A 26,860-nucleotide genomic window follows, 5' to 3' on the forward strand; every position below is an offset into this window, starting at 1 on the left:
TTTATTTCTAACCTTTTTATCTTCACTTCAATTAAAATGCTCTGTAGGCTATGCTGTGGAACACATCAATATTCACCACCATGCCTAAATTATTTTTCCTGTGTCTGCATGACATTTCACAATAATAAATAATAATACCATCCATTATTTTACTGGAAGTCAGTGTGTGACTCGTGTCTAAACAGGTGCCCTGGCCTGTATATCCATGGAGATCCTATTCAATTACTAGCTAGCATTCTAACTCCTAATTCTATGTGTATAGTGCTAGTTTAACACAGTTATCATGGCTTCACTATTCACCTCACACCCGCTGCCAGCTGGTTTACATTCTAGACATCAAGTCATTCTACAATGTCTTTCATCCTTTGGATTCTTCATGTGTTGTTATCTATAGTTCGCAGTTATTTCTAAGGGGGGGGGGCACCTCACTCACTCACTCACCACCATGTCACACTGCTGACCTCAATACCACGGCTGGGGTCAATTCCATTTCAGTTCAGGCAGTTGAAATAATGATAATAATGGGCAGCTTTAAATTTGTTAACTGGATTTCAAGTAATTTCCTGCTGAATTTAAATGGAATTGATCCCATCCTCGTTCACCTCTAACCTACCTGTGTCCTTCAGCCATTTAAAACTACTAGGTACTGTACCTCAGTGCTGAGAAAGACTACTACAGTACTAATATCACTTCAAAGTGTCACCGGCCACATCATCATGATGTATTGAGCGTTCATGAATCATGATGTATTGAACGTTCGTTTGCGATTGTACAAAGTGGATGACAAATATTTCACAATGCATTTTACGTAAGTACTTTAGGCCTATATTTAAATCCAAAGTAAATCCAATGTACACATTTTGCACACAGAACAGACCAACGCAGTCATCATCTATAGACTACTGGGACGTCCTCCTCTGTTTTTCTGTAACATCCACTTGTTGTTGATGTTTCCTAATGAAGACGCTACTGTATATATTAATAATTTCATATGCTCATTCTGTACATACATTATATGATTTCTGAGGTGTGTTTACCTTTAATCGTATGCATTATTGTTTACTACCTCGCCCCCCACCCCACCCCAACCGGACTCCTCAGCAGTCCTGACGTTGATTTACCTAAAGTGTCACTGATGGGTATTGTCCAGGACAATCCCAACCTGAATAGCCCTCCATGCAATCCCATACACTCTTTCCCTCACGTATTCTCCTCCCTCTCCATCTCAACCCCTCCCTCCTTCTCCCCTCCTCTTTGCCTGCAATACAATTCAGCATGTCTTCCCTCTCTCTGCCTGCCTCTCTCCTTCCAGCCCACCTCATCTCTCTTTCTCTCTCTCTCTATTTATACATGTAATACTATACTACACAATAGAATATTCCCCTCTTTTCTCCCTCTCCTTCTCTTCATTTATCTATCTCTCCCTCTCTGTGAACAGCAACTATCATAGCATTTTCAATCTGCCTCCCCCCGTCTCTTCCTCTCCATCCTTCTCTCTCTTTCCCTCCCACACACACATACACTCTGCCAGGCATCATCCTAAATCAAGGCAGGAGAAGAGGGAGGGAGGGAGGGAGGGAGGGAGGGAGGGAAGGGGAATGTACACACACAGCAGCACATTTTAACACATATTGTCGCTGACATCTTGGCCAAACGTGAATTGTCAAGCCCCATCTAAACAGTGATGTGGTTACCATCCACCCCTTCTTCATCCCCCGGTCCTCACAGCCTATTCACAAACACACACGCACACACACACACACACACACACACACACACACACATACACACACACACACACGCACACACACACACACACATACACACCGTACGGAACAGCAGCAAGCAGGACCCCTGTTCTCCCACCCAAGCCGCAGCCCCAACCCCAGCCCCAGCCCCAGCCCCCAGCCACAGCCCCAGCCCCCAGCCACAGCCCCCAGCCCACAGCCCCCAGCCATAAGGGAAGAATAGCAGGTCTTACTGAGTCTCCGTGAGCCGATGCATCCCATGGTGTATTCACAAAGGCCCTGGATACAAGCAAGGAAGCGTTACCCTGACACCATACATTCTCTCTCTCACGCTTCTCTCTCTTGCTCGCTTTGCTCTCACTCGCTCTCCTGCACACTGTCTCTCCCTCCCTCTCTGTCTCTCTCTCTCTTCTGCGCTTGCTCGCTCAGTCTCTCTCCCTCTCTCTTTACCAGTGCAGTGAGAGTCTTATACGATCCAGTTAATAAGTTAGTATGACTGAGGGAGACAGCTTTTAGTTAAATATGGAAGAGTGATATTATTATCATTATTATTATTATTATTATTGCTATAACTATAACTTGTATTATTACTGTTACCATCATCAACCTGTGTTGACATTGTTAACATTATTATTATTACCATAATTGTAATATATCTGTATTATATCTGTAGTGAAATCCAAGAGATATGGTGATTGGGAAATCAGGCTAATAGGAAAGGGAAGCATCATATTATTGACAGGCAGTACTCTTGTCCATTAGCCTGTTAATGGCAGTGTGTTGAATGCTGTGGCTTGTAGCCATACCATTAGAGGTTCAACAGCAGTGGACTGAGTGGTGGGCTTTGCCATTGTTGTCATTGTTGTGGATATAACTGCACTGCTGTAATATTGGAGCTCTAAAATGGGGTTCTCTCTGTCTCCCTCTCCTGTGCGCGAGCTGCCTAGCAATGCACTGCAGCGGTTTCCCAGCCCCTCTACCCATCCTTCTCTCCCCCTCTCTCTGTCACGCTCACACTGAGCTCTCAAATAATGCAAGCACACACACACACACACACACACACAGGCCCAATATTGAAGAATCATGACAAAACACAGGAGGGTATTCCTTGAGCATCAAAGATCTCCAAAGCCTTTGCTCTGTGTCATCCCTCTCTCCATCGATCCAATTCTCTGTCATCTCTCTCTCTCATCTCCCTCCTTCTCTCTCTTGATTTAGCGCTCTCTGTATTCTCTCCATTTATTCTCTCTCACTCCCCCTCTCTCTCATTCTTTTTTTCACTCCCTCTCCTCCTCTTACCATACCCCTCTCTCTCCCTCTTCCCCTCCCTCCCCCTCTTTCCTGGTGACAAAAACAATGAGAGGAGTGGCCTCATTATCTGCACCCATCTATCTCTCTCATCTCATCTGACCTGCATACACCTCCCACCAAATCTAATGCCCCTATCAATTCAATTTCAATTTAAGGGCTTTATTGGCATGGGAAACATACAGTTGAAGTCGGAAGTTTACATACACTTATGTTGTAGTAATTAAAACTCGTTTTTCAACCACTCCACAAATTTGTTGTTAACAAACTATAGTTGTGGCAAGTCAGTTAGGAGATCTACTTTGTGCATGACACAAGTAATTTTTCCAACAATTGTTTACAGACAGATTATTTCACTTATAATTCACTGTATCACAATTCCAGTGGGTCAGAAGTTTACATACACTAAGTTGGCTGTGCCTTTAAACAGCTTGGAAATTCCAGAAAATTATGTCATGGCTTTAGAAGCTTCTGATAGGCTAATTGACATCATTTGAGTCAATTGGAGGTTTACCTGTGGATGTATTTCAAGGCCTACCTTCAAACTCAGTGCGTCTTTCCTTGACAAAATGGGAAAATCAAAAGAAATCAGTCAAGACCTCAGAACAAAAATTGTAGACCTCCACAAGCCAAGTTCATTCTTGGGAGCAATTTCCAAATGCCTGAAGGTACCACATTCATCTGTACAAACAATAGTACGCAAGTATAAACACCATGGGACCACGCAGCCATCATAACACTCAGGAAGGAGACGCGTTCTGTCTCCTAGAGATGAACGTACTTTGGTGCGATAAGTGCAAATCAATCCCAGAACAACAGCAAAGGACCTTGTGAAGTTGCTGGAGGAACCAGGTACAAAAGTATCAATATCCTCAGTAAAACGAGTCCTATATCGACATAACCTGAAAGGTTGCTCAGCAAGGAAGAAGCCACTGCTCCAAAACCGTCATAAAAAAGACAGACTACGGTTTGCAACTGCACATGGGGACAAAGATCGTACTTTTTGGAGAAATGTCCTCTGGTCTGATGAAACAAAAATAGAACTGTTTGGCCATAATGACCATTGTTATGTTTGGAGGAAAAAGGAGGAGGCTTGCAAGCCGAAGAACACCATACCAACCATGAAGCACAGGGGTGGCAGCATCATGTTGTGGGAGTGCTTTGCTGCAGGAGGGACTGGTGCACTTCACAAAATAGATGGCATCATGAGGATGGAAAATGATGTGGATATATTGAAGCAACATCTCAAGACATCAGTCAAGAAGTTAAAGCTTGGTGGCAAATGGATCTTCCAAATGGACAATGACCCTAAGCATACTTCCAAAGTTATGGCAAAATGGCTTAAGGACAACAAAGTCAAGGTATTGGAGTGGCCATCACAAAGCCCTGACCTCAATCCTATAGAAAATTTGCGGGCAGAACTGAAAAAGCGTGTACGAGCAAGGAGGCCTACAAACCTGACTCATTTACACCAGCTCTGTCAGGAGGAATGGGCAAAAATTCACCCAACTTATTGTGGGAAGCTTGTGGAAGGCTACCCGAAATGTTTGACCCAAGTTCAACAATTTAAAGGCAATGCTACAAAATACTAATTGAGTGTATGTGAACTTCTGACCCACTGGGAATGTGATGAAAGAAATAAAAGCTGAAATAAATCATTCTCTCTACTATTATTCTGACATTACACATTCTTAAAATAAAGTGGTGATCCTAACTGACCTAGGACAGGGAATTTTTACTAGGATTAAATTTCAGGAGTTGTGAAAAGCTGAGTTTAAATGTATTTGGCTAAGGTGTATGTAAACTTCCGACTTCAACTGTATGTTAACATTGCCAAAGCAAGTGAAGTAGATAATAAACAAAAGTGAAATAAACAATACAAATGAACAGTAACAGTAACTCACAGAAGTTCCAAAAGACATTTCAAATGTCATATGTCTACATACAGTGTTGTAACGATGTGTGAATAGTTAAAGTACAGAATGGAAAATAAATAAACATAAATATGGGTTGTATTTACAATGGTGTTTGTTCTTCACTGGTTGCCCTTTTCTTGTGGCAACAGGTCACAAATCTTACTGCTGTGATGGCACACTGTGGTATTTCACCCAGTAGATATGGGAGTTTATCAAAATTGGGTTTGTTTTCTAATTCTTTGTGGATCTGTGTAGTCTGAGGGAAATGCGTGTCTCTAGTATGGTCATGTATTTGGCAGGAGGTTAGGAAGTGCAGCTCAGTTTCCACCTCATTTTGTGGTCAGTGTGCACATAGCCGGTCTTCTCTTGGGAGCCAGGTCTGCCTACGGTGGCCTCTCTCAATAGCAAGGCTATGCTCACTGAGTCTGTACATAGTCAAAGTTTTCCTTAAGTTTGGGTCAGTCACAGTGGTCAGGTATTCTGCTTAGGGCCAAATAGCATTCTAGTTCGCTCTGTTTTGTTAATTCTTTCCAATTTGTCAAGTAATTATATTTTTGTTTTCTCATGATTTGGTTGGGTCTAATTGTGTTGCTGTCCTGGGGCTCTGTGGGTTCTGTTACGGTTTGTGTCATGCGGAGCGGAACAGGTGAACCCAAGAGCAGACTCAGACGAGGAGACTGGGATGAGGTAACCAAGGTATTTATTGAAACAGGGGGAAGATCGAGTGCAGGCCAGGGGAAGCTTGTTCGGGTTGCTGAGGCTAGAGCGAGAGGTGTGGGGACAGAGTAAGCAGGTCCGGAGGGGAATCCAGGACAGAGTAGCAGGACTGACGAGAAGTCGGACTGGAGACAGGGACCAGAGTCAGAGTGGGCAGAACTGTAGTGGAGAGGAAAACAGTGTCAGGCAAGGGAAACCAGGAACAAACGGCTAGAAACATGGACTGACTGGGCAGAGATTACGATCTGGCAGTGTGGAAGTGGCAGGACTGAGTATTTGTAGAGGTCTTGATTATGGAACAGGTTGCAGCTGGTGGGAATTTGCTCTGACTCCAGCCCACCTGTCTCCGCCCACACACAGAGAGAGAGAGAGAGAGAGGGAGAGGGAGAGAGCACTGGGGCAGTGGCGGCAGGTCAAGGAGACACCGGATGAGCACTAGTTGGCGTGGCAGGAGCAGATGTGACAGTTCGTGAACAGAGCCCCAGGACCAGCTTGCTTAGGGGACTCTTCTCCAGGTTCATCTCTCTGTAGCTGATGGCTTTGATACGGAAGGTTTGGGAATCACTTCCTTTTTGGTGGTTGTAGAATTTAACGTCTCTTTTCTGGATTTTGATAATTAGCGGGTATCGGCCTAATTCTGCTCTGCATGCATTATTTTTGATGGCACAGAAGGTCCTTCTTGCCTTGTCTCTCAGCTCGTTCACAGCTTTGTGGAAGTTAGCTGTGGCGCTGATGTTTAGGCAGAGGTATGTATCGTTTTTTGTGTGCTCTAGGGCAACAGTGTCTAGATGGAATTTGTGTTTGTGGTCCTGGCAAATTGACCTTTTTTGAACACCATTATTTTTGTCTTACTGAGATTTACTGTGCTCCTGAGTGGTGCAGCGGTATAAGGCACTGCATCTCAGTGCTAGAGGCATCACTACAGACCTGGTTCAATTCCCGGCTGTATCACAACTGGCTGTGATTGGCAGTAGGGCCTGCACACAATTGGCCCAGGGTCGTCCTGGTTAGGGTTTGGCCGGGGTAGGCCGTCATTGTAAATAAGAATTTGTTCTTAACTGACTTGCCTAGTTAAATAAAATAAAATACTGTCGGGGCCCAGGTCTGACAGAATCTATGCAGAAGATCTAGGTGCTGCTGTAGGCCCTCCTTGGTTGGTGACAGAAGCACCAGATCATCAGCAAACAGTAGACATTTGAGTTCAGATTCTAGTAGGGTGAGGCCGGGTGCTGCAGACTGTTCGAGTGCCCTGCCAATTTGTTGATATATATGTTAAAGAGGGTGTGGCTTAAGCTGCATCCCTGTCTCACCCCACAGCCCTGTGGCAAGAAATTTGTGTTTTTTGCCAATTTTAACCGAACACTTGTTGTTTGTGTAAATGGATTTTATAAAGTTGTATGTTTTTCCCTCAACACCAATTTCCATCAATTTGTAAAGCAGACCCTCATGCCAAATTAAGTGAAAGGCTTTTTTGAAATCAACAAAGCATGAGAAGACTTTGCCTTTGTTTTTGTTTTTATTTAACCTTTATTTAACTAGGCAAGTCAGTTAAGAACAAATTCTTATTTACAATGATGGCCTACGCCGGCCAAACCCGGACGACGCTGGGCCAATTTTGCGTCGCCCTATGGGACTCCCAATCATGTGATTCAGCCTGGATTCAAACCAGGTACTATAGTGTCACCTCTTGCACTGACATGTTGTTCCTCCTTTAGCCGCCTTTCCTTCCAGTTCTCTGCTGCCAATGACTGGAACGAATTGCAAAAATCACTGAAGCTGGAGACTCATATCTCCCTCACTAACTTTAAGCACCAGCTGTCAGAGCAGCTTACAGATCACTGCACCTGTACATAGGTCATCTGTAAGTTGCCCATCTAACTACCTCATCCCCACAGTTATTATTATTTTTTGCTCCTTTGCACCCCAGTATCTCTACTTGCACATTCATCTTCTGCACATCTATCACTCCAGTGTTTAATTGCTAAATTGTAATTATTTCGCCACTATGGCCTATTTATTGCCTAACCTACCTTATCTTACCTCATATAGACTTTTTTCTATTGTATTATTGACTGTCCTACTTTCTGTCATACTTTCCAGGTCTATACCCAAACAGTTCGAGCTTCTAATTTTTAGAATTAATCTCTCCGGAAATAAGTCTCTCACTGTTTCCGCCTGTTATAGACCCCCCTCAGCTCCCAGCTGTGCCCTAGACACCATATGTGATTTGATTGCCCCCCATCTATCTTCAGAGTTCGTTCTGTTAGGTGACCTAAACTGGGATATGCTTAACACCCCAGCAGTCCTACAATCTAAACTAGAAGCCCTCAATCTCACACAAATTATCAAGGAAACCACCAGGTACAACCCTAAATCCGTAACATGGGCACCCTCATAGATATTATCCTGACCAACTTGCCCTCCAAATACACCTCTGCTGTTTTCAATCAGGATCTCAGCGATCACTGCCTCATTGCCTGCATCCGCTATGGGTCCGTGGTCAAACGACCACCCCTCATCCCTGTCAAACGCTCCCTAAAACACTTCTGCGAGCAGGCCTTTCTAATCGACCTGGCCCGGGTATCCTGGAAGGATATTGACCTCATCCCGTCAGTCGAGGATGCCTGGTCGTTCTTTAAAAGTAATTTCCTCACCATCTTAAATGAGCATGCCCCTTTCAAAAAATGTAGAACTAAGAACAGATATAGCCCTTGGTTCACTCCAGACCTGACTGCCCTTGAGCAGCACAAAAACATCCTGTGGCGGACTGCAATAGCATCGAATAGTCCCCGCGATATGCAACTGTTCAGGGAAGTCAGGAACCAATACACACAGTCAGTCAGGAAAGCAAAGGCTAGCTTTTTCAAACAGAAATTTGCATCCTGTATCTCTAACTCCAAAAAGTTTTGGGACACTGTAAAGTCCATGGAGAACAAGAGCACCTCCTCCCAGCTGCCTACTTCACTGAGGCTAGGCGACACGGTCACCACCGATAAATCCATGATAATCGAAAATTTCAATAAGCAGTTCTCTACGGCTGGCCATGCTTTCCTCCTGGCTACCCCAACAGCTCTGCACCCCCCGCAGCTACTTACCCGAGCCTCCCCAGCTTCTCCTTCACCCAAATCCAGATCGCAGATGTTCTGAAAGAGCTGTAAAACCTGGACCCGTACAAATCAGCTGGGCTAGACAATCTGGACCCTCTCTTTCTAAAATGATCCGCCGCCATTGTTGCAACCCCTATTACCAGTCTGTTCAACCTCTCTTTCGTATCGTCCAAGATCCCTAAAGATTGGAAAGCTGCCGCGGTCATCCCCCTCTTCAAAGGGGGTGACACTCTAGACCCAAACTGTTACAGACCTATATCCATCCTGCCCTGCCTTTCTAAAGTCTTTGTAAGCCAAGTTAATAAACAGATCACTGACCATTTCGAATCCCACCGTACCTTCTCCGATGTGCAATCCGGTTTCCGAGCTGGTCATGGGTGCACCTCAGCCACGCTCAAGGTACTAAACGATATCATAACCGCCATCGAGAAAAGACAGTACTGTGCAGCCGTCTTCATCGACCTGGCCAAGGCTTTCGACTCTGTCAATCACCGTATTCTTATCGACAGACTCAATAGCCTTGGATTCTCAAATGACTGCCTCGCCTGGTTCACCAACTACTTTGCAGACAGAGTTCAGTGTGTCAAATCGGAGGGCCTGTTGTCCGGACCTCTGGCAGTCTCTATGGGGGTGCCACAGGGTTAAATTCTTGGACCGACTCTTTTCTCTGTATATATCAACGATGTCGTTCTTGCTGCGGGTGATTCCCTGATCCACCTGTACGCAGACGACACCATTCTGTATACATCTGGCACTTCTTTGGACACTGTGTTAACTAACCTCCAAACGAGCTTCAATGCCATACAACACTCCTTCCGTGGCCTCCAATTGCTCTTAAACACTAGCAAAACCAAATGTATGCTTTTCAACCGTTCGCTGCCCGCACCCGCCCGCCCGACTAGCATCACTACTCTGGACGGTTCTGACCTAGAATACGTGGACAACTACAAATACCTAGGTGTCTGGCTAGACTGTAAACTCTCCTTCCAGACTCACATCAAACATCTCCAATCCAAAATCAAATCTAGAATCGGCTTTCTATTTCGCAACAAAGCCTCCTTCACTCACGCCGCTAAAGTAGTAAAACTGACTATCCTACCAATCCTCGACTTTGGCGATGTCATCTACAAAATAGCTTCCAATACTCTACTCAGCAAATTGGATGTAGTCTATCACAGTGCCATCCGTTTTGTTACCAAAGCACCTTATACCACCCACCACTGCAACCTGTATGCTCTAGTCGGCTGGCCCTCGCTACATATTCATTGCCAGACCCACTGACTCCAGGTCATCTATAAGTCTATGCTAGGTAAAGCTCCGCCTTATCTCTTGTGTCGCACTGCTTTGCTTTATCTTGGCCAGGTCGCAGTTGTAAATGAGAACTTGTTCTCAACTAGCCTACCTGGTTAAATAAAGGTGAAATAAAATATAAAAAATACATTGTTTTAGTGATTCACCATAGTGAAGGCGTAGACTCAGGTTTTCTGGGTCTCTATGTTTTTGGTTGGATAGGTTTCTCAATTTCTTTCTAAGGTTTTTGCATTCTTCATCAAACCATTTGGCATTGTTGTTCATTTTCTTCTGGTTTTATGTTTGACATTTTTAGATGTGATAGGGAAACTGAAAAGTCAAATATACTGCTTAGGTTTTCTACTGCCAAGTTTATACCTTCACTATTACAGTGGAATGCTTTGTCCAGGAAATTGTCTATAAGGAATTTAATTTGTTGTTGCCTAATTGTTTTTTGGTATGTTTCCACACTACATTCCTTCCATCTATAGCATTTCTTAATATTATTCAGTTCCTTTGGCTTTGTTGCCTCATGCTTGAGTATTTCTCTGTTCAAGTAGACTGTGATTTTGCTGTGATCTGATAGGGGTGTCAGTAGGCTGACTGTGAACGCTCTGAGAGACTCTGGGTTGAGGTCAGTAATAAAGTAGTCTACAGTACTACTGACAAGAGATGAGCTATAGGTGTACCTACTCTCTCCCTCCCGCCATTTCTTTCTCTCCCACCCTCCACCTCTCTCTCCCTTTCCCTCTCTCTCTCCCTCTCACCTCTCCCTCTCCATCTCTCCATCCCTCCCTCTCTCTCTTTATTTCTATCTACCCAGGCTAACCTCCTGTCCCTCTCTAGAGGGATTATATATTTCTGATGGGCTGTTTCTGTTTCTATAAGAGTTTGTCTGCCAAATGATGCAGGGCTGGCACAAGCAGCAGGCATGGTCAATCATGTTTCCTTGAGTTCACACAAACTGGGGAAGGAAGACAGAGGGGGGAGAGAGAGTGGGAGGGACAGATGGAGACAGAGAGCATGAGGGAGGCAGATGGGGGAGGTAGTGAAAAAGAGCGGGGGATGCTTTGAATCATGGAAGGCTGAGCAGAGGTGACGACGAGATGCTCAAATTAGTATTCCAGGAGGGACGGAGAGAGGGAAGGAACGGGTGAGGGAGGGAAAGAGAAAGAAAGATGGAGGAAGAGAGGACAGGGAATTGGAAGGGAGAGATTTTAGAGGAGGAGAGAGAGATGGAGGGGGGTAGTTAAATCTGTATACAATAACTGGCCAGACATTTCACTTCAGTTATACTCTGTCCAATCCTGGTATTGTTGCTATATATAGACCATTGGCTCCCCCTCTCAGCACGTTATGTGTGTGTGTGTGTGTGTGTGTGTGTATATCTGTGAGTGTGCATATACACTGAGTGTACAAAACATTAGGAACACCTTCCTAATATTGAGTTGCACCCCCTTTTGCCCTCAGAACAGCCTAAATTCGTCGAGGCATGGACTATACAAGGTGTCGAAAGCATTCGACAGGGATGCTGGCCCATGCTGACTCCAATGTTTCCCACAGTTGTGTCAAGTTGGCTGGATGTCCTTTGGGTGGTTGACCATTCTTGATACATACGGGAAACTGTTGAGTGTGAAAAACCCACTAGCATTGCAGTTCTTGACAAACTCAAACCGGTCCGCCTGGCACCTACTACCATACCCATTGAAAGGCACTTAGATATTTTGTCTTGTCATTCACCCTCTGAATGACACACATACACAGTCCATGTCTCAAGTCTTAAAAACCCTTCTTTATCCTGTCTTCTCCCCTTCATCTACACTGATTGAAGTGGATTTAACAGGTGACATCAATAGGGATCATAGTTAAATATGGAAGATTCACCTGGTCAGTCCATGTCATGGAAAGACATTATGTCTAATGTTTTGTACACTCAGTGTATAATGGAGACATTTATTTTGTTAAGAGTGTTTGTGTACAGTGAGGACAAAACCAATTTACAGAAGAGGGTAATGTGAGCTGCTAGATGGAGGAAGTTTGGGGTTAGATGTGACATCACATTTAACCACTACCTTATTCACCCCCTAGTGGTCACCTTGTGACATCACATCTGAATAAGGTAGGAGTTAGACGTGATGTCTCTCTCGTCCTCAATTCAATTTAATTCAATTCAAAGGGTTTCATTGGCATGGGAAACATATGCTTACATTGCCAAAGCAAGTGAAATAAATAATAAACAAAAGTGAAATAAACAATTAAACAGATAAATATAGGTTGTATTTCCAAAAGGTGTTTGTGATCCTCTGGTTGCCCCTTTCTTATGGCAACGGGCCACAAATCTTGCTGCTGTGATGGCACACTGTGGTATTTCACCTAACATATGGGAGTTTATTAATGTTTGATTTGTTTTCAAATTCTTTACGGGTCTGTTTGATCTGTGGGAAATATGTGTCTCTAATGTGGTCATACATTTGGCATGAGGTTAGGAAGTGTAGCTCAGTAAGCACCTCATTTTGTGGGTCATGGGCACATAGCCTGTCTTCTCTTGAAAGTCAGGTCTGCCTATGGCGGCCTCTCTCAATAGCAAGGCTATGCTCACTGAATCTGTACATAGTCAAGGGGATCAGTCACAGTGGTCAGGTATTCTGCCAGTGTACTCTCTGTTTAGGGCCAGATAGCATTCCAATTTTCTCATTTTTTGGTTGATTATTTTTTATTTCTTTTTGCTTTCTCATAATTATTGGGTCTAAATGTGTTTCTGTCCTTGAGCTCTGCGAGGTCGGTTTGTGTTTGTGAATAGAGACCCAGAACCAGATGGCTGAGGGGACTCTTCTCTAAGTTCATCTCTCTGTAGGTGATGACTCTGTGGGGTGTGTTTGTGAACAGAGACCCAGAACCAGATGGCTGAGGGGACTCTTCTCTAAGTTCATCTCTCTGTAGGTGATGACTCTGTGGGGTGTGTTTGTGAACAGAGCCCCAGAACCAGATGGCTGAGGGGACTCTTCTCTAAGTTCATCTCTCTGTAGGTGATGACTCTGTGGGGTGTGTTTGTGAACAGAGCCCCAGAACCAGATGGCTGAGGGGACTCTTCTCTAAGTTCATCTCTCTGTAGGTGATGACTCTGTGGGGTGTGTTTGTGAACAGAGACCCAGAACCAGATGGCTGAGGGGACTCTTCTCTAAGTTCATCTCTCTGTAGGTGATGACTCTGTGGTGGAATGTGTGGGCATCGTTTCCTTTTAGGTGTTTGTAGAATTTAACAGCTCTTTTCTGCACTTTGATAACTAGTGGGTATAGTCCTCATTCTGCTCTGTATACATTGTTTGGTGTTTTGCGTTGTACACAAAGTATATTCTTTCAGAATTCTGCATGCAGAATATCAATTGGGTGTTCGTCACGTTTTGTGAATTCTTGGTTGGTGAGTGGACCCCAGACCTCACAACCATAGAGGGCAATGGGTTCGATAACTGATTGGGATGTCAAGGTTTATGTTCTTTTTGATGGGGTAGAAGGTCCTTCTTGCCTTGTTTCTCAGATTGTTCACAGCCTTGTGGTAGTTAGCTATGGTGCTGATGTTTAGGCCGAGGTAGGTATAGCTCTTTGTGTGCTCTAGGGCAACACTATCTAGATAGAATTTGTATTTGTTGTCATGGCTTCTGCACCTTTTTTGGAACACCATTATTTTAGCCTTACTGAGACTCACTTTCAGGGCCCAAGTCTGACAGAATCTGTGCAGAAGATCTAGGTGCTGCTGTAGGCCCTCCTTGGTTGTGGACAGAAGCACCAGATCATCTGCAAACAGTGGACAGTAGAAGCCAATTAGACATTTGCTCAGGACATTGTTGTCACTGAGGAAATGTTGGAATCCAGTGGGTTCTGGTAGTCTTTAATAGCTGATTCTAAGTTTAGTAAATTATCATGTATATGTTTTTGCTCTTGGTTCTTTGTTATCCTCTTTGGCCAAGGAGGGGACCCACCTCGACAACATCTGGTGAAATTGCAGAGTGCCAAATTCAAATTACAGAAATAGTAATAATAAACATTCATGAAAATACAAGTGTTATACATCGGTTAAAAGATTAACTTCTTGTTAATCCAGCTGCTTTGTCATATTTCAAAAAGACTTTACGGCGAAAGCATACCATGCGATTATCTGAGGACAGCGCCCCGCTTACAAAAGCATACAAACATTTTCCAACCAAGTAAAGGAGTCACGAAAGTCAGAAATAGCGATAAAATAAATCACTTACCTTTGAAGATCTCCATCTGGTTGCAATCACAAGGGTCCCAGCTACATATAAAGTCCCTCTTTATATCCCAAAAATTCTGTTTTGTTGGCGCATTTTGTTCAGTAATCCACTGGCTCAAAAGCGGTCAAAACATGCAGACGAATACATTCTAATAGTACCGGTAAAGTTCGTCAAAACATGTCAAACGATGTTTAGAATTAATCCTCAGGTTGTCAATTATCTAAATAATCAATAACGTATTCAATAGAAAGGAAAAACAACGAAGAGCGCGCACACAGTCACTCTCGTAAACGAGTACTGCATGATTCCATAGTCCCCCGACCAAAAGGTCTCATTCTCCTTCATTTTTCAGAAAACAAGCCTGAAACCATGTCTAAAGACTGTTGACATCTAGTGGAAGCCATAGGAACTGCAATCTGGGCCCTAACCACTTACATAGTCAATAGGCTTTCAATGGAAAACCACTCACATCAAAAAAATCTAATTTCCTGGATGGATTTTCCTTGGGTTTTTGCCTGCCATATCAGTTCTGTTACACTCACAGACATTATTTTAACAGTTTTAGAAATTTCAGTGTTTTCTATCCAAATCTACCATATATCATATATACATATCATTAGCTTCTGGGCCTGAGTAACAGGCAGTTTACTTTGGACACGTTTGTCATCCAAACCTCAAAATACTGCCCCCTAGCCCAAAGAAGTTTTAAACGACTGAAAAGGTTGGAGAAGTGGTTTATCCATACATCTCCATTTTGGATAGATAGCTCTTCATGTTGTTATTTGTTTAGTGTGTTCCAATTTTTCCAGAAGTGATTTGATTCCATGGATTTTTCAATGAGCTGTTTTCTGAACTGCTGTTCCTTCTTTTTCTTAGTGTATATCTCGATTGTTTTAATGTTTTACCATAGTGTTTGTCTCTCTCTCTCTCTCTCTGTCTGTGTCTGTCCATCACTCTGTCTCTCTTTGTTTGTAAGATAGTGTTTCTGATTCTTCCTCTCTGTCAGTCTCTTTCCTTTTCCCTCCAGGCCACACCTCTGAGACCTTCATCCTCTCTTTCTCCTCTCTTAATCTCCCGCTATCTCTCCATCAGTCTGTCTCTCCTTGTCGATGAGTGCGTGTGACTCTTTTCCTCCTCCTTTATCCCTCCATCTTGTTCTCTCTGAATGTAGGATATATCATGTGTTAACCCTGCAGGTGGCGGAACATGCACACAAACATTGCTGTGACAGTGCTGTGATCTACAGTATGGCATGGCTGCTGTCATTGTGAGGCAAGGTCAGCCACAGAGGGAACAAAGACTTGACACTAATCTCACCTGTGACGCATTTGCCCACGCAAAAAGGGCCATCACACACACGCACGCACGCACGCAGACACACACACACACACACACAGTGAGCGAGAAAAGGGAGATAAGATGGAGAGAAAAGTAAGGGATGGTGATAGAGAGAGTAAGGGATGGTGATAGAGAGAGTGGAAGGGATGGTGATAGAGAGAGTAAGGGATGGTGATAGAGGGAAGGAGAGAGAGAGTAAGGGATGGTGATAGAGAGAGAGTAAGGGATGGTGATAGAGAGAGTGGAAGGGATGGTGATAGAGAGAGTGGAAGGGATGGTGATAGAGAGAGTAAGGGATGGTGATAGAGAGAGTAAGGGATGGTGATAGAGAGAGTAAGGGATGGTGATAGAGAGAGTGTAAGGGATGGTGATAGAGAGAGTAAGGGATGGTGATAGAGAGAGAGTAAGGTATGGTGATAGAGAGAGTAAGGGATGGTGATAGAGAGAGTAAGGGATGGTGATAGAGAGAGAGTAAGGGATGGTGATAGAGAGAGTAAGGGATGGTGATAGAGAGAGTAAGGGATGGTGATAGAGAGAGAGTAAGGGATGGTGATAGAGAGAGTAAGGGATGGTGATAGAGAGAGTAAGGGATGGTGATAGAGAGTGTAAGGGATGGTGATAGAGAGAGTAAGGGATGGTGATAGAGAGAGTAAGGGATGGTGATAGAGAGAGTAAGGGATGGTGATAGAGAGAGTAAGGGATGGTGATAGAGAGAGTAAGGATGGTGATAGAGAGAGTAAGGGATGGTGATAGAGAGAGTAAGGGATGGTGATAGAGAGAGTAAGGTATGGTGATAGAGAGAGAGTAAGGGATGGTGATAGAGAGAGTGTAAGGGATGGTGATAGAGAGAGTAAGGGATGGTGATAGAGAGAGTAAGGGATGGTGATAGAGAGAGTAAGGGATGGTGATAGAGAGAGTAAGGGATGGTGATAGAGAGAGTAAGGGATGGTGATAGAGAGAGTAAGGGATGGTGATAGAGAGAGTAAGGGATGGTGATAGAGAGAGTAAGGGATGGTGATAGAGAGAGTAAGGGATGGTGATAGAGAGAGAGTAAGGGATGGTGATAGAGAGAGTAAGGGATGGTGATAGAGAGAGTAAGGGATGGTGATAGAGAGAATAAGGGATGGTGATAGAGTGTAAGGGATGGTGATAGAGAGAGTAAGGGATGGTGATAGAGAGAGTAAGGGATGGTGATAGAGAGAGAGTAAGGGATGGTGATAGAGAGTGTAAGGGATGGTGATAGAGAGAGTAAGGGATGGTGATAGAGAGAGTAAGGTATGGTGATAGAGAGAGTAAGGGATGGTGATAGAGAGTGTAAGGGATGGTGATAGAGAGAGTAAGGGATGGTGATAGAGAGAGTAAGATATGGTGATAGAGAGAGTAAGGGATGGTGATAGAGAGAGAGTAAGGGATGGTGATAGAGAGAGTAAGGGATGGTGATAGAGAGAGAGTAAGGGATGGTGATAGAGAGAGTGTAAGGGATGGTGATAGAGAGAGTGTAAGGGATGGTGATAGAGAGAGTAAGGGATGGTGATAGAGAGAGTAAGGGATGGTGATAGAGAGTGTAAGGGATGGTGATAGAGAGAGTAAGGGATGGTGATAGAGAGAGTAAGGGATGGTGATAGAGAGTGTAAGGGATGGTGATAGAGAGAGAGTAAGGGATGGTGATAGAGAGAGTAAGGGATGGTGATAGAGAGAGTAAGGGATGGTGATAGAGAGAGTAAGGGATGGTGATAGAGAGAGAGTGTAAGGGATGGTGATAGAGAGAGTGTAAGGGATGGTGATAGAGAGTGTAAGGGATGGTGATAGAGAGAGTAAGGGATGGTATAGAGAGTGTAAGGGATGGTGATAGAGAGAGTAAGGGATGGTGATAGAGAGAGTAAGGGATGGTGATAGAGAGAGTAAGGGATGGTGATAGAGAGAGTAAGGGATGGTGATAGAGAGAGTAAGGGATGGTGATAGAGAGAGTAAGGGATGGTGATAGAGAGAGTAAGGGATGGTGATAGAGAGAGTAAGGGATGGTGATAGAGAGAGTTAAGGGATGGTGATAGAGAGAGTAAGGGATGGTGATAGAGAGAGTAAGGGATGGTGATAGAGAGAGTAAGGGATGGTGATAGAGAGAGTAAGGGATGGTGATAGAGAGAGTAAGGGATGGTGATAGAGAGAGGTAAGGGATGGTGATAGAGAGAGTAAGGGATGGTGATAGAGAGAGTAGGGATGGTGATAGAGAGAGAGTAAGGGATGGTGATAGAGAGAGAGTAAGGGATGGTGATAGAGAGAGTAAGGGATGTTGATAGAGAGAGTAAGGGATGGTGATAGAGAGAGAGTAAGGGATGGTGATAGAGAGAGTAAGGGATGGTGATAGAGAGAGTAAGGGATGGTGATAGAGAGAGTAAGGGATGGTGATAGAGAGAGTAAGGGATAGAGAGAGTAAGGGATGGTGATAGAGAGAGTAAGGGATGGTGATAGAGAGAGTAAGGGATGGTGATAGAGAGTGTAAGGGATGGTGATAGAGAGAGTGTAAGGGATGGTGATAGAGAGAGTAAGGGATGGTGATAGAGAGAGAGTAAGGGATGGTGATAGAGAGTGTAAGGGATGGTGATAGAGAGAGTAAGGGATGGTGATAGAGAGAGAGTAAGGGATGGTGATAGAGAGATGTAAGGGATGGTGATAGAGAGAGTAAGGGATGGTGATAGAGAGTGTAAGGGATGGTGATAGAGAGAGTAAGGATGGTGACAGAGAGAGTAAGGGATGGTGATAGGAGAGTAGGGATGGTGATAGGAGATGTAAGGGATGGTGATAGAGAGAGTAAGGGATGGTGATAGAGAGAGTAAGGGATGGTGATAGAGAGAGTGTAAGGGATGGTGATAGAGAGAGTAAGGGATGGTGATAGAGAGGTAAGGGAGGGTGATAGAGAGAGTAAGGGATGGTGATAGAGAGAGTAAGGGATGGTGATAGAGAGAGTAAGGGATGGTGATAGAGAGAGTAAGGGATGGTGATAGAGAGAGTAAGGGATGGTGATAGAGAGAGGATAGAGAGAGTAGGGATGGTGATAGAGAGAGTAAGGGATGGTGATAGAGAGAGTAAGGGATGGTGATAGAGAGAGTAAGGGATGGTGATAGAGAGGGAAGTAAGGGATGGTGATAGAGAGAGTAAGGGATGGTTGATGAAGAGAGTAAGGGGATGGTGATAGAGAGAGTACGGGATGGTGATAGAGAGAGAGTAAGGGAGGTGATAGAGAGGATACAGGGATGGTGATAGAGGAGTGAAGGGATGGTGATAGAGGAGTAGTAAGGGGATGGTGGATAGAGAGAGTAAGGGATGGTGATAGAGAGAGTAAGGGATGGTGATAGAGAGAGTAAGGGATGGTGATAGAGAGGAGAAGGGATGGGGTGATAGAGGAGAGAGTAAGGGATGTTGATAGAGAGAGGTAAGGGATGGTGATAGAGAGAGTAAGGGATGGTGATAGGAGAGTGTAAGGGATGGTGATAGAGAGAGTAAGGGGATGGTGATAGGAGAGGTACGGGGATGGTGATAGAGAGAGTAGTAAGGGATGGTTATAGAGAGAGTAGGGATGGTGATAGAGAGAGTAAGGGATGGTGATAGAGTAGAGAGTGTAAGGGATGGTGATAGAGGAAGAGTACGGGATGGTGATAGAGAGGTAAGGGATGGTGATAGAGAGAGTAAGGGATGGTGATAGAGAGAGTGAGGGAGATGGTGATAGAGAGAGTAAGGGATGGTGATAGAGAGAGTGTAAGGGATGGTGATAGAGAGAGTGAAGGGATGGTGATAGAGAGAGTAAGGGATGGTGATAGAGAGAGTAAGGGATGGTGATAGAGAGAGTAAGGGATGGTGATAGAGAGAGTAAGGGATGGTGATAGAGAGAGTAAGGGATGGTGATAGAGAGAGTAAGGGATGGTGATAGAGAGAGGAAAGGGATGGTGATAGAGAGAGTAAGGGATGGTGATAGAGAGAGTAAGGGATGGTGATAGAGAGAGAGTAAGGGATGGTGATAGAGAGAGTAAGGGATGTTGATAGAGAGAGTAAGGGATGGTGATAGAGAGAGTAAGGGATGGTGATAGAGAGAGTAAGGGATGGTGATAGAGAGAGAGTAAGGGATGGTGATAGAGAGAGTAAGGGATGGTGATAGAGAGAGTAAGGGATGGTGATAGAGAGAGAGTAAGGGATGGTGATAGAGAGAGTGTAAGGGATGGTGATAGAGAGAGTAAGGATGGTGATAGAGAGAGTGTAAGGGATGGTGATAGAGAGTGTAAGGGATGGTGATAGAGAGAGTAAGGGATGGTGATAGAGAGAGAGTAAGGGATGGTGATAGAGAGAGTGTAAGGGATGGTGATAGAGAGAGTAAGGGATGGTGATAGAGAGAGTGTAAGGGATGGTGATAGAGAGAGTAAGGGATGGTGATAGAGAGAGAGTAAGGGATGGTGATAGAGAGAGAGTAAGGGATGGTGATAGAGAGAGTAAGGGATGGTGATAGAGAGAGAGTAAGGGATGGTGATAGAGAGAGTAAGGGATGGTGATAGAGAGAGTGTAAGGGATGGTGATAGAGAGAGTAAGGGATGGTGATAGAGAGAGTAAGGGATGGTGATAGAGAGAGTAAGGGATGGTGATAGAGAGAGAGTAAGGGATGGTGATAGAGAGAGAGTAAGGGATGGTGATAGAGAGAGAGTAAGGGATGGTGATAGAGAGAGTAAGGGATGGTGATAGAGAGAGAGATGGTGATAGAGAGAGAGTAAGGGATGGTGATAGAGAGAGGTAAGGGATGGTGATAGAGAGAGTAAGGGATGGTGATAGAGAGAGTAAGGGATGGTGATAGAGAGAGTAAGGGATGGTGATAGAGAGAGTAAGGGATGGTGATAGAGAGAGTAAGGGATGGTGATAGATAGAGAGTAAGGGATGGTGATAGAGAGAGTAAGGGATGGTGATAGAGAGAGTAAGGGATGGTGATAGAGAGAGTAAGGGATGGTGATAGAGAGTGTAAGGGATGGTGATAGAGAGAGTAAGGGATGTTGATAGAGAGAGTAAGGGATGGTGATAGAGAGAGTAAGGGATGGTGATAGAGAGAGTAAGGGATGGTGATAGAGAGAGTAAGGGATGGTGATAGAGAGAGTAAGGGATGGTGATAGAGAGAGTAAGGGATGGTGATAGAGAGAGTAAGGGATGGTGAAAGAGAGAGTAAGGGATGGTGATAGAGAGTGTAAGGGATGGTGATAGAGAGAGTAAGGGATGGTGATAGAGATAGTAAGGGATGGTGATATAGAGAGTAAGGGATGGTGATAGAGAGAGTAAGGGATGGTGATAGAGAGAGAGTAAGGTATGGTGATAGAGAGAGTAAGGGATGGTGATAGAGAGAGTAAGGGATGGTGATAGAGAGAGTAAGGGATGGTGATAGAGAGAGAGTAAGGTATGGTGATAGAGAGAGTAAGGTATGGTGATAGAGAGAGTAAGGGATGGTGATAGAGAGAGTAAGGGATGGTGATATAGAGAGTAAGGGATGGTGATAGAGAGAGTAAGGGATGGTGATAGAGAGAGAGTAAGGGATGGTGATAGAGAGAGTAAGGGATGGTGATAGAGAGAGTAAGGGATGGTGATAGAGAGAGTAAGGGATGGTGATAGAGAGAGAGTAAGGTATGGTGATAGAGAGAGAGTAAGGGATGGTGATAGAGAGAGTAAGGGATGGTGATAGAGAGAGTAAGGGATGGTGATAGAGATAGTAAGGGATGGTGATAGAGAGAGTAAGGGATGGTGATAGAGAGAGTAAGGGATGGTGATAGAGAGTGTAAGGGATGGTGATAGAGAGAGTGTAAGGGATGGTGATAGAGAGAGTAAGGGATGGTGATAGAGAGAGTAAGGGATGGTGATAGAGAGAGTAAGGGATGGTGATAGAGAGAGTAAGGGATGGTGATAGAGAGAGTAAGGGATGGTGATAGAGAGAGTAAGGGATGGTGATAGAGAGAGTAAGGGATGGTGATAGAGAGAGTAAGGGATGGTGATAGAGAGAGAGTAAGGTATGGTGATAGAGAGAGAGTAAGGGATGGTGATAGAGAGAGTAAGGGATGGTGATAGAGAGAGAGTAAGGGATGGTGATAGAGAGAGTAAGGGATGGTGATAGAGAGTGGAAGGGATGGTGATAGAGAGAGAGTAAGGGATGGTGATAGAGAGAGAGTAAGGGATGGTGATAGAGAGAGTAAGGGATGGTGATAGAGAGAGATGGTGATAGAGAGAGTAAGGGATGGTGATAGAGAGAGTAAGGGATGGTGATAGAGAGAGAGTAAGGGATGGTGATAGAGAGAGTAAGGGATGGTGATAGAGAGAGTAAGGGATGGTGATAGAGAGAGTAAGGGATGGTGATAGAGAGTGTAAGGGATGGTGATAGAGAGAGTGTAAGGGATGGTGATAGAGAGAGTAAGGGATGGTGATAGAGAGAGTAAGGGATGGTGTGATAGAGAGTGTAAGGGATGGTGATAGAGAGAGTGTAAGGGATGGTGATAGAGAGAGTGTAAGGGATGGTGATAGAGAGAGAGTAAGGGATGGTGATAGAGAGAGTAAGGGATGGTGATAGAGAGAGTAAGGGATGGTGATAGAGAGAGTAAGGGATGGTGATAGAGAGTGTAAGGGATGGTGATAGAGAGAGTAAGGGATGGTGATAGAGAGAGTAAGGGATGGTGATAGAGAGAGTAAGGGATGGTGATAGAGAGAGAGTAAGGGATGGTGATAGAGAGAGTAAGGGATGGTGATAGAGAGAGTAAGGGATGGTGATAGAGAGAGTAAGGGATGGTGATAGAGAGAGTAAGGGATGGTGATAGAGAGAGTGTAAGGGATGGTGATAGAGAGAGTAAGGGATGGTGATAGAGAGAGTAAGGGATGGTGATAGAGAGAGTAAGGGATGGTGATAGAGAGAGAGTAAGGGACGGTGATAGAAAGAGTAAGGGATGGTGATAGAGAGAGTAAGGGATGGTGATAGAGGGGTAAGGGATGGTGATAGAGAGAGTAAGGGATGGTGATAGAGAGAGTAAGGGATGGTGATAGAGAGAGTAAGGGATGGTGATAGAGAGAGTAAGGGATGGTGATAGAGAGATGGTAAGGGATGGTGATAGAGAGTGTAGGATGGTGATAGAGAGAGTGTAAGGGATGGTGATAGAGAGAGTAAGGGATGGTGATAGAGAGAGTGTAAAAGGATGGTAGAGAGAGTAAGGGATGGTGATAGAGAGAGAGTAAGGGATGGTGATAGAGAGAGTAAGGGATGGTGATAGAGAGAGTAAGGGATGGTGATAGAGAGAGTAAGGGATGGTGATAGAGAGAGTAAGGGATGGTGATAGAGAGAGTAAGGGATGGTGATAGAGAGAGTAAGGGATGGTGATAGAGAGAGTAAGGGATGGTGATAGAGAGAGTAAGGGATGGTGATAGAGAGAGTAAGGGATGGTGATAGAGAGAGTAAGGGATGGTGATAGAGAGAGTAAGGGATGGTGATAGAGAGAGTAAGGGATGGTGATAGAGAGAGTAAGGGATGGTGATAGAGAGAGAGTAAGGGATGGTGATAGAGAGAGTAAGGGATGGTGATAGAGAGAGTAAGGGATGGTGATAGAGAGAGTAAGGGATGGTGATAGAGAGAGAGTAAGGGATGGTGATAGAGAGAGTAAGGGATGGTGATAGAGAGAGAGTAAGGGATGGATGGATAGAGAGAGAGTAAGGGATGGTGATAGAGAGAGTAAGGGATGGTGATAGAGAGAGTAAGGGATGGTGATAGAGAGAGTAAGGGATGGTGATAGAGAGAGAGTAAGGGATGGTGATAGAGAGAGAGTAAGGGATGGTGATAGAGAGAGTAAGGGATGGTGATAGAGAGAGTAAGGGATGGTGATAGAGAGAGAGTAAGGGATGGTGATAGAGAGAGGAAGGGATGGTGATAGAGAGAGTGTAAGGGATGGTGATAGAGAGAGTAAGGGATGGTGATAGAGAGAGTAAGGGATGGTGATAGAGAGAGTAAGGGATGGTGATAGAGAGAGAGTAAGGGATGGTGATAGAGAGTGTAAGGGATGGTGATAGAGAGAGGAAGGGATGGTGATAGAGAGAGTAAGGGATGGTGATAGAGAGAGTAAGGGATGGTGATAGAGAGAGTAAGGGATGGTGATAGAGAGAGTAAGGGATGGTGATAGAGAGAGAGTAAGGGATGGTGATAGAGAGAGTAAGGGATGGTGATAGAGAGAGAGTAAGGGATGGTGATAGAGAGAGGAAGGGATGGTGATAGAGAGAGTGTAAGGGATGGTGATAGAGAGAGTAAGGGATGGTGATAGAGAGAGTAAGGGATGGTGATAGAGAGTAAGGGATGGTGATAGAGAGTGTAAGGGATGGTGATAGAGAGAGTAAGGGATGTTGATAGAGAGAGTAAGGGATGGTGATAGAGAGTGTAAGGGATGGTGATAGAGAGAGAGTAAGGGATGGTGATAGAGAGTGTAAGGGATGGTGATAGAGAGTGTAAGGGATGGTGATAGAGAGAGTAAGGGACGGTGATAGAGAGAGTAAGGGATAGTGATAGAGAGAGTAAGGGATGGTGATAGAGAGAGTAAGGGATGGTGATAGAGAGAGTAAGGGATGGTGATAGAGAGAGTAAGGGACGGTGATAGAGAGAGTAAGGGATAGTGATAGAGAGAGTAAGGGATGGTGATAGAGAGAGTAAGGGATGGTGATAGAGAGAGTAAGGGATGGTGATAGAGAGAGTAAGGGATGGTGATAGAGAGTGTAAGGGATGGTGATAGAGAGAGAGTAAGGGATGGTGATAGAGAGAGTAAGGGATGGTGATAGAGAGAGAGTAAGGGATGGTGATAGAGAGAGTAAGGGATGGTGATAGAGAGAGTAAGGTATGGTGATAGAGAGAGAGTAAGGGATGGTGATAGAGAGAGTAAGGGATGGTGATAGAGAGAGTAAGGTATGGTGATAGAGAGAGAGTAAGGGATGGTGATAGAGAGAGAGTAAGGGATGGTGATAGAGAGAGTAAGGGATGGTGATAGAGAGAGTAAGGGATGGTGATAGAGAGAGTAAGGTATGGTGATAGAGAGAGTAAGGGATGGTGATAGAGAGAGTAAGGGATGGTGATAGAGAGAGTAAGGGATGGTGATAGAGAGAGTAAGGGATGGTGATAGAGAGAGTAAGGGATGGTGATAGAGAGAGAGTAAGGGATGGTGATAGAGAGAGTAAGGGATGGTGATAGAGAAAGTAAGGGATGGTGATAGAGAGAGTAAGGGATGGTGATAGAGAGAGTAAGGTATGGTGATAGAGAGAGTAAGGGATGGTGATAGAGAGAGTAAGGGATGGTGATAGAGAGAGTAAGGGATGGTGATAGAGAGTGTAAGGGATGGTGATAGAGAGAGTAAGGGATGGTGATAGAGAGAGAGTAAGGGATGGTGATAGAGAGAGTAAGGGATGGTGATAGAGAGAGAGTAAGGTATGGTGATAGAGAGAGAGTAAGGGATGGTGATAGAGAGAGTAAGGGATGGTGATAGAGAGAGAGTAAGGGATGGTGATAGAGAGAGTAAGGGATGGTGATAGAGAGAGAGTAAGGTATGGTGATAGAGAGAGTAAGGGATGGTGATAGAGAGAGAGTAAGGGATGGTGATAGAGAGAGTAAGGGATGGTGATAGAGAGAGTAAGGGATGGTGATAGAGAGAGTAAGGTATGGTGATAGAGATGTGGTGCTGGGAGGAGGGAGGTCTGTTGTTAGGCACTGATGTAGCCAGAGGAGGCTGGTGGGAGGAACTATAGGAGGATGGGCTCGTTGTAATGGCTGGAAAGGAATAAATGGAACCAAGTCAGACGTGTGGTTTCTAAATGTTTGGTGTGTTTGATACCGCTCCATCGATTCCATTACAGCCAATACAATGAGCCCATCACTCTAAAGCTCCTCCCACCAGCCTCCTCTGGATTTAACCTCACACCACCATTTGGAGAGGGAAAAGAAGGATGAAAACAGCCCGTGGGAGGGAGAAAGGAAGATGGGAGGGGAAGGAGAACTTGTAGTAGGGGCAGAGGGGAAGGTGAGAGAGAGGAAGGAGGACAGCGAGAGAAAGAGGGGAAGTTGTTGTGTTATTGGGGAAAGAGGCCGTTTATGTCTGATAAGCTGTTCTGTTTTGCCTGGCCATGCTAATGGAAATATGATTGTATGAGTCTGGGTGCAATGTAATCTATGTCATGTTTCTAGAATTTCTATCATGTACTGGTATGTGTAATATTTGAGGTTGGTTTTCACCTCGTAAATGTGCAATGTTTGAGTGTGATGATTGTGATTCATGTAAATGTCAATGTGGGCATGCAGTATGTGTGATGTGTGTAAAGATCTTCGGGGAGAGATATTTAACAGGCTGGCCCACACCAGACAGCTGTAATAGACAGCACAAATGGCAGTGGGCGGAAAGCACACATAACTCATGTCACGTGAGTAAGTCTCAAGGTCTCTGTGTGTGTTTGTGCACTGTGTGTGTGTGTTAGGAGATCCCAGTTCTCTTCTATAATTCAGTATTATTCTCTCTCTCTCTCCCTCTTTACTCTTACCCTCATCTCTCTCTCTCTACTCTTACCCTCATTCTCTCTCTCTCTACTCTTACCCTCATCTCTCTCTCTCTCTACTCTTACCCTCATTCTCTCTCTCTCTACTCTTACCCTCATCTCTCTCCTTCTTTACTCTTACCCTCATCTCTCTCTCCTTCTACTCTTACCCTCATTCTCTCTCTCCCTTTACTCTTACCCTCATCTCTCTCACTCTCTACACTTACCCTCATTCTCTCTCTCACTCTCTACTCTTATCCTTATTCTCTCTCTCTCTCTCTCCTTCTACTCTTACCCTCATTCTCTCTCTCACTCTCTACACTTACCCTCATTCTCTCTCTCACTCTCTACTCTTACCCTCATCTCTCTCTCTCTACTCTTATCCTCATTCTCTCTCTCTCTTTACTCTTACCCTCATTCTATCTCTCCCTCTCTACTCTTACCCTCATTATCTCTCTCCCTCTACTCTTACCCTCATCTCTCTCTCTCTACTCTTATCCTCATTCTCTCTCTCACTCTCTACTCTTACCCTCATTTCTCTCTCTCTACTCTTACCCTCATTCTATCTCTCCCTCTCTACTCTTACCCTTATTCTCTCTCTCTCTACTCTTACCCTTATTCTCTCTCTCTTTA

General features: G+C 44.5%; 1 protein-coding gene across 3 annotated transcripts in view; it reads right to left on the reverse strand.

Moving 5' to 3' along the window:
* Positions 1-2,112, reverse strand: part of fam131bb (family with sequence similarity 131 member Bb) — a 37,338-nt gene extending 35,226 nt beyond the window's left edge. For all 3 annotated transcript variants that reach the window (XM_029737248.1, XM_029737247.1, XM_029737246.1), the window contains exon 1: positions 1,982-2,112. In XM_029737248.1, the coding sequence (XP_029593108.1) occupies positions 1,982-2,009 (28 nt within the window). In that variant the 5' untranslated portion in view covers positions 2,010-2,112. The remainder of the gene's footprint in view (positions 1-1,981) is intronic.
* Positions 2,113-26,860: the final 24,748 nt, after the last annotated feature.

This window comes from Salmo trutta, chromosome 37 (genome assembly GCF_901001165.1).
Source record: "Salmo trutta chromosome 37, fSalTru1.1, whole genome shotgun sequence".
NCBI classification, from domain to species: Eukaryota; Metazoa; Chordata; class Actinopteri; order Salmoniformes; family Salmonidae; genus Salmo; species Salmo trutta.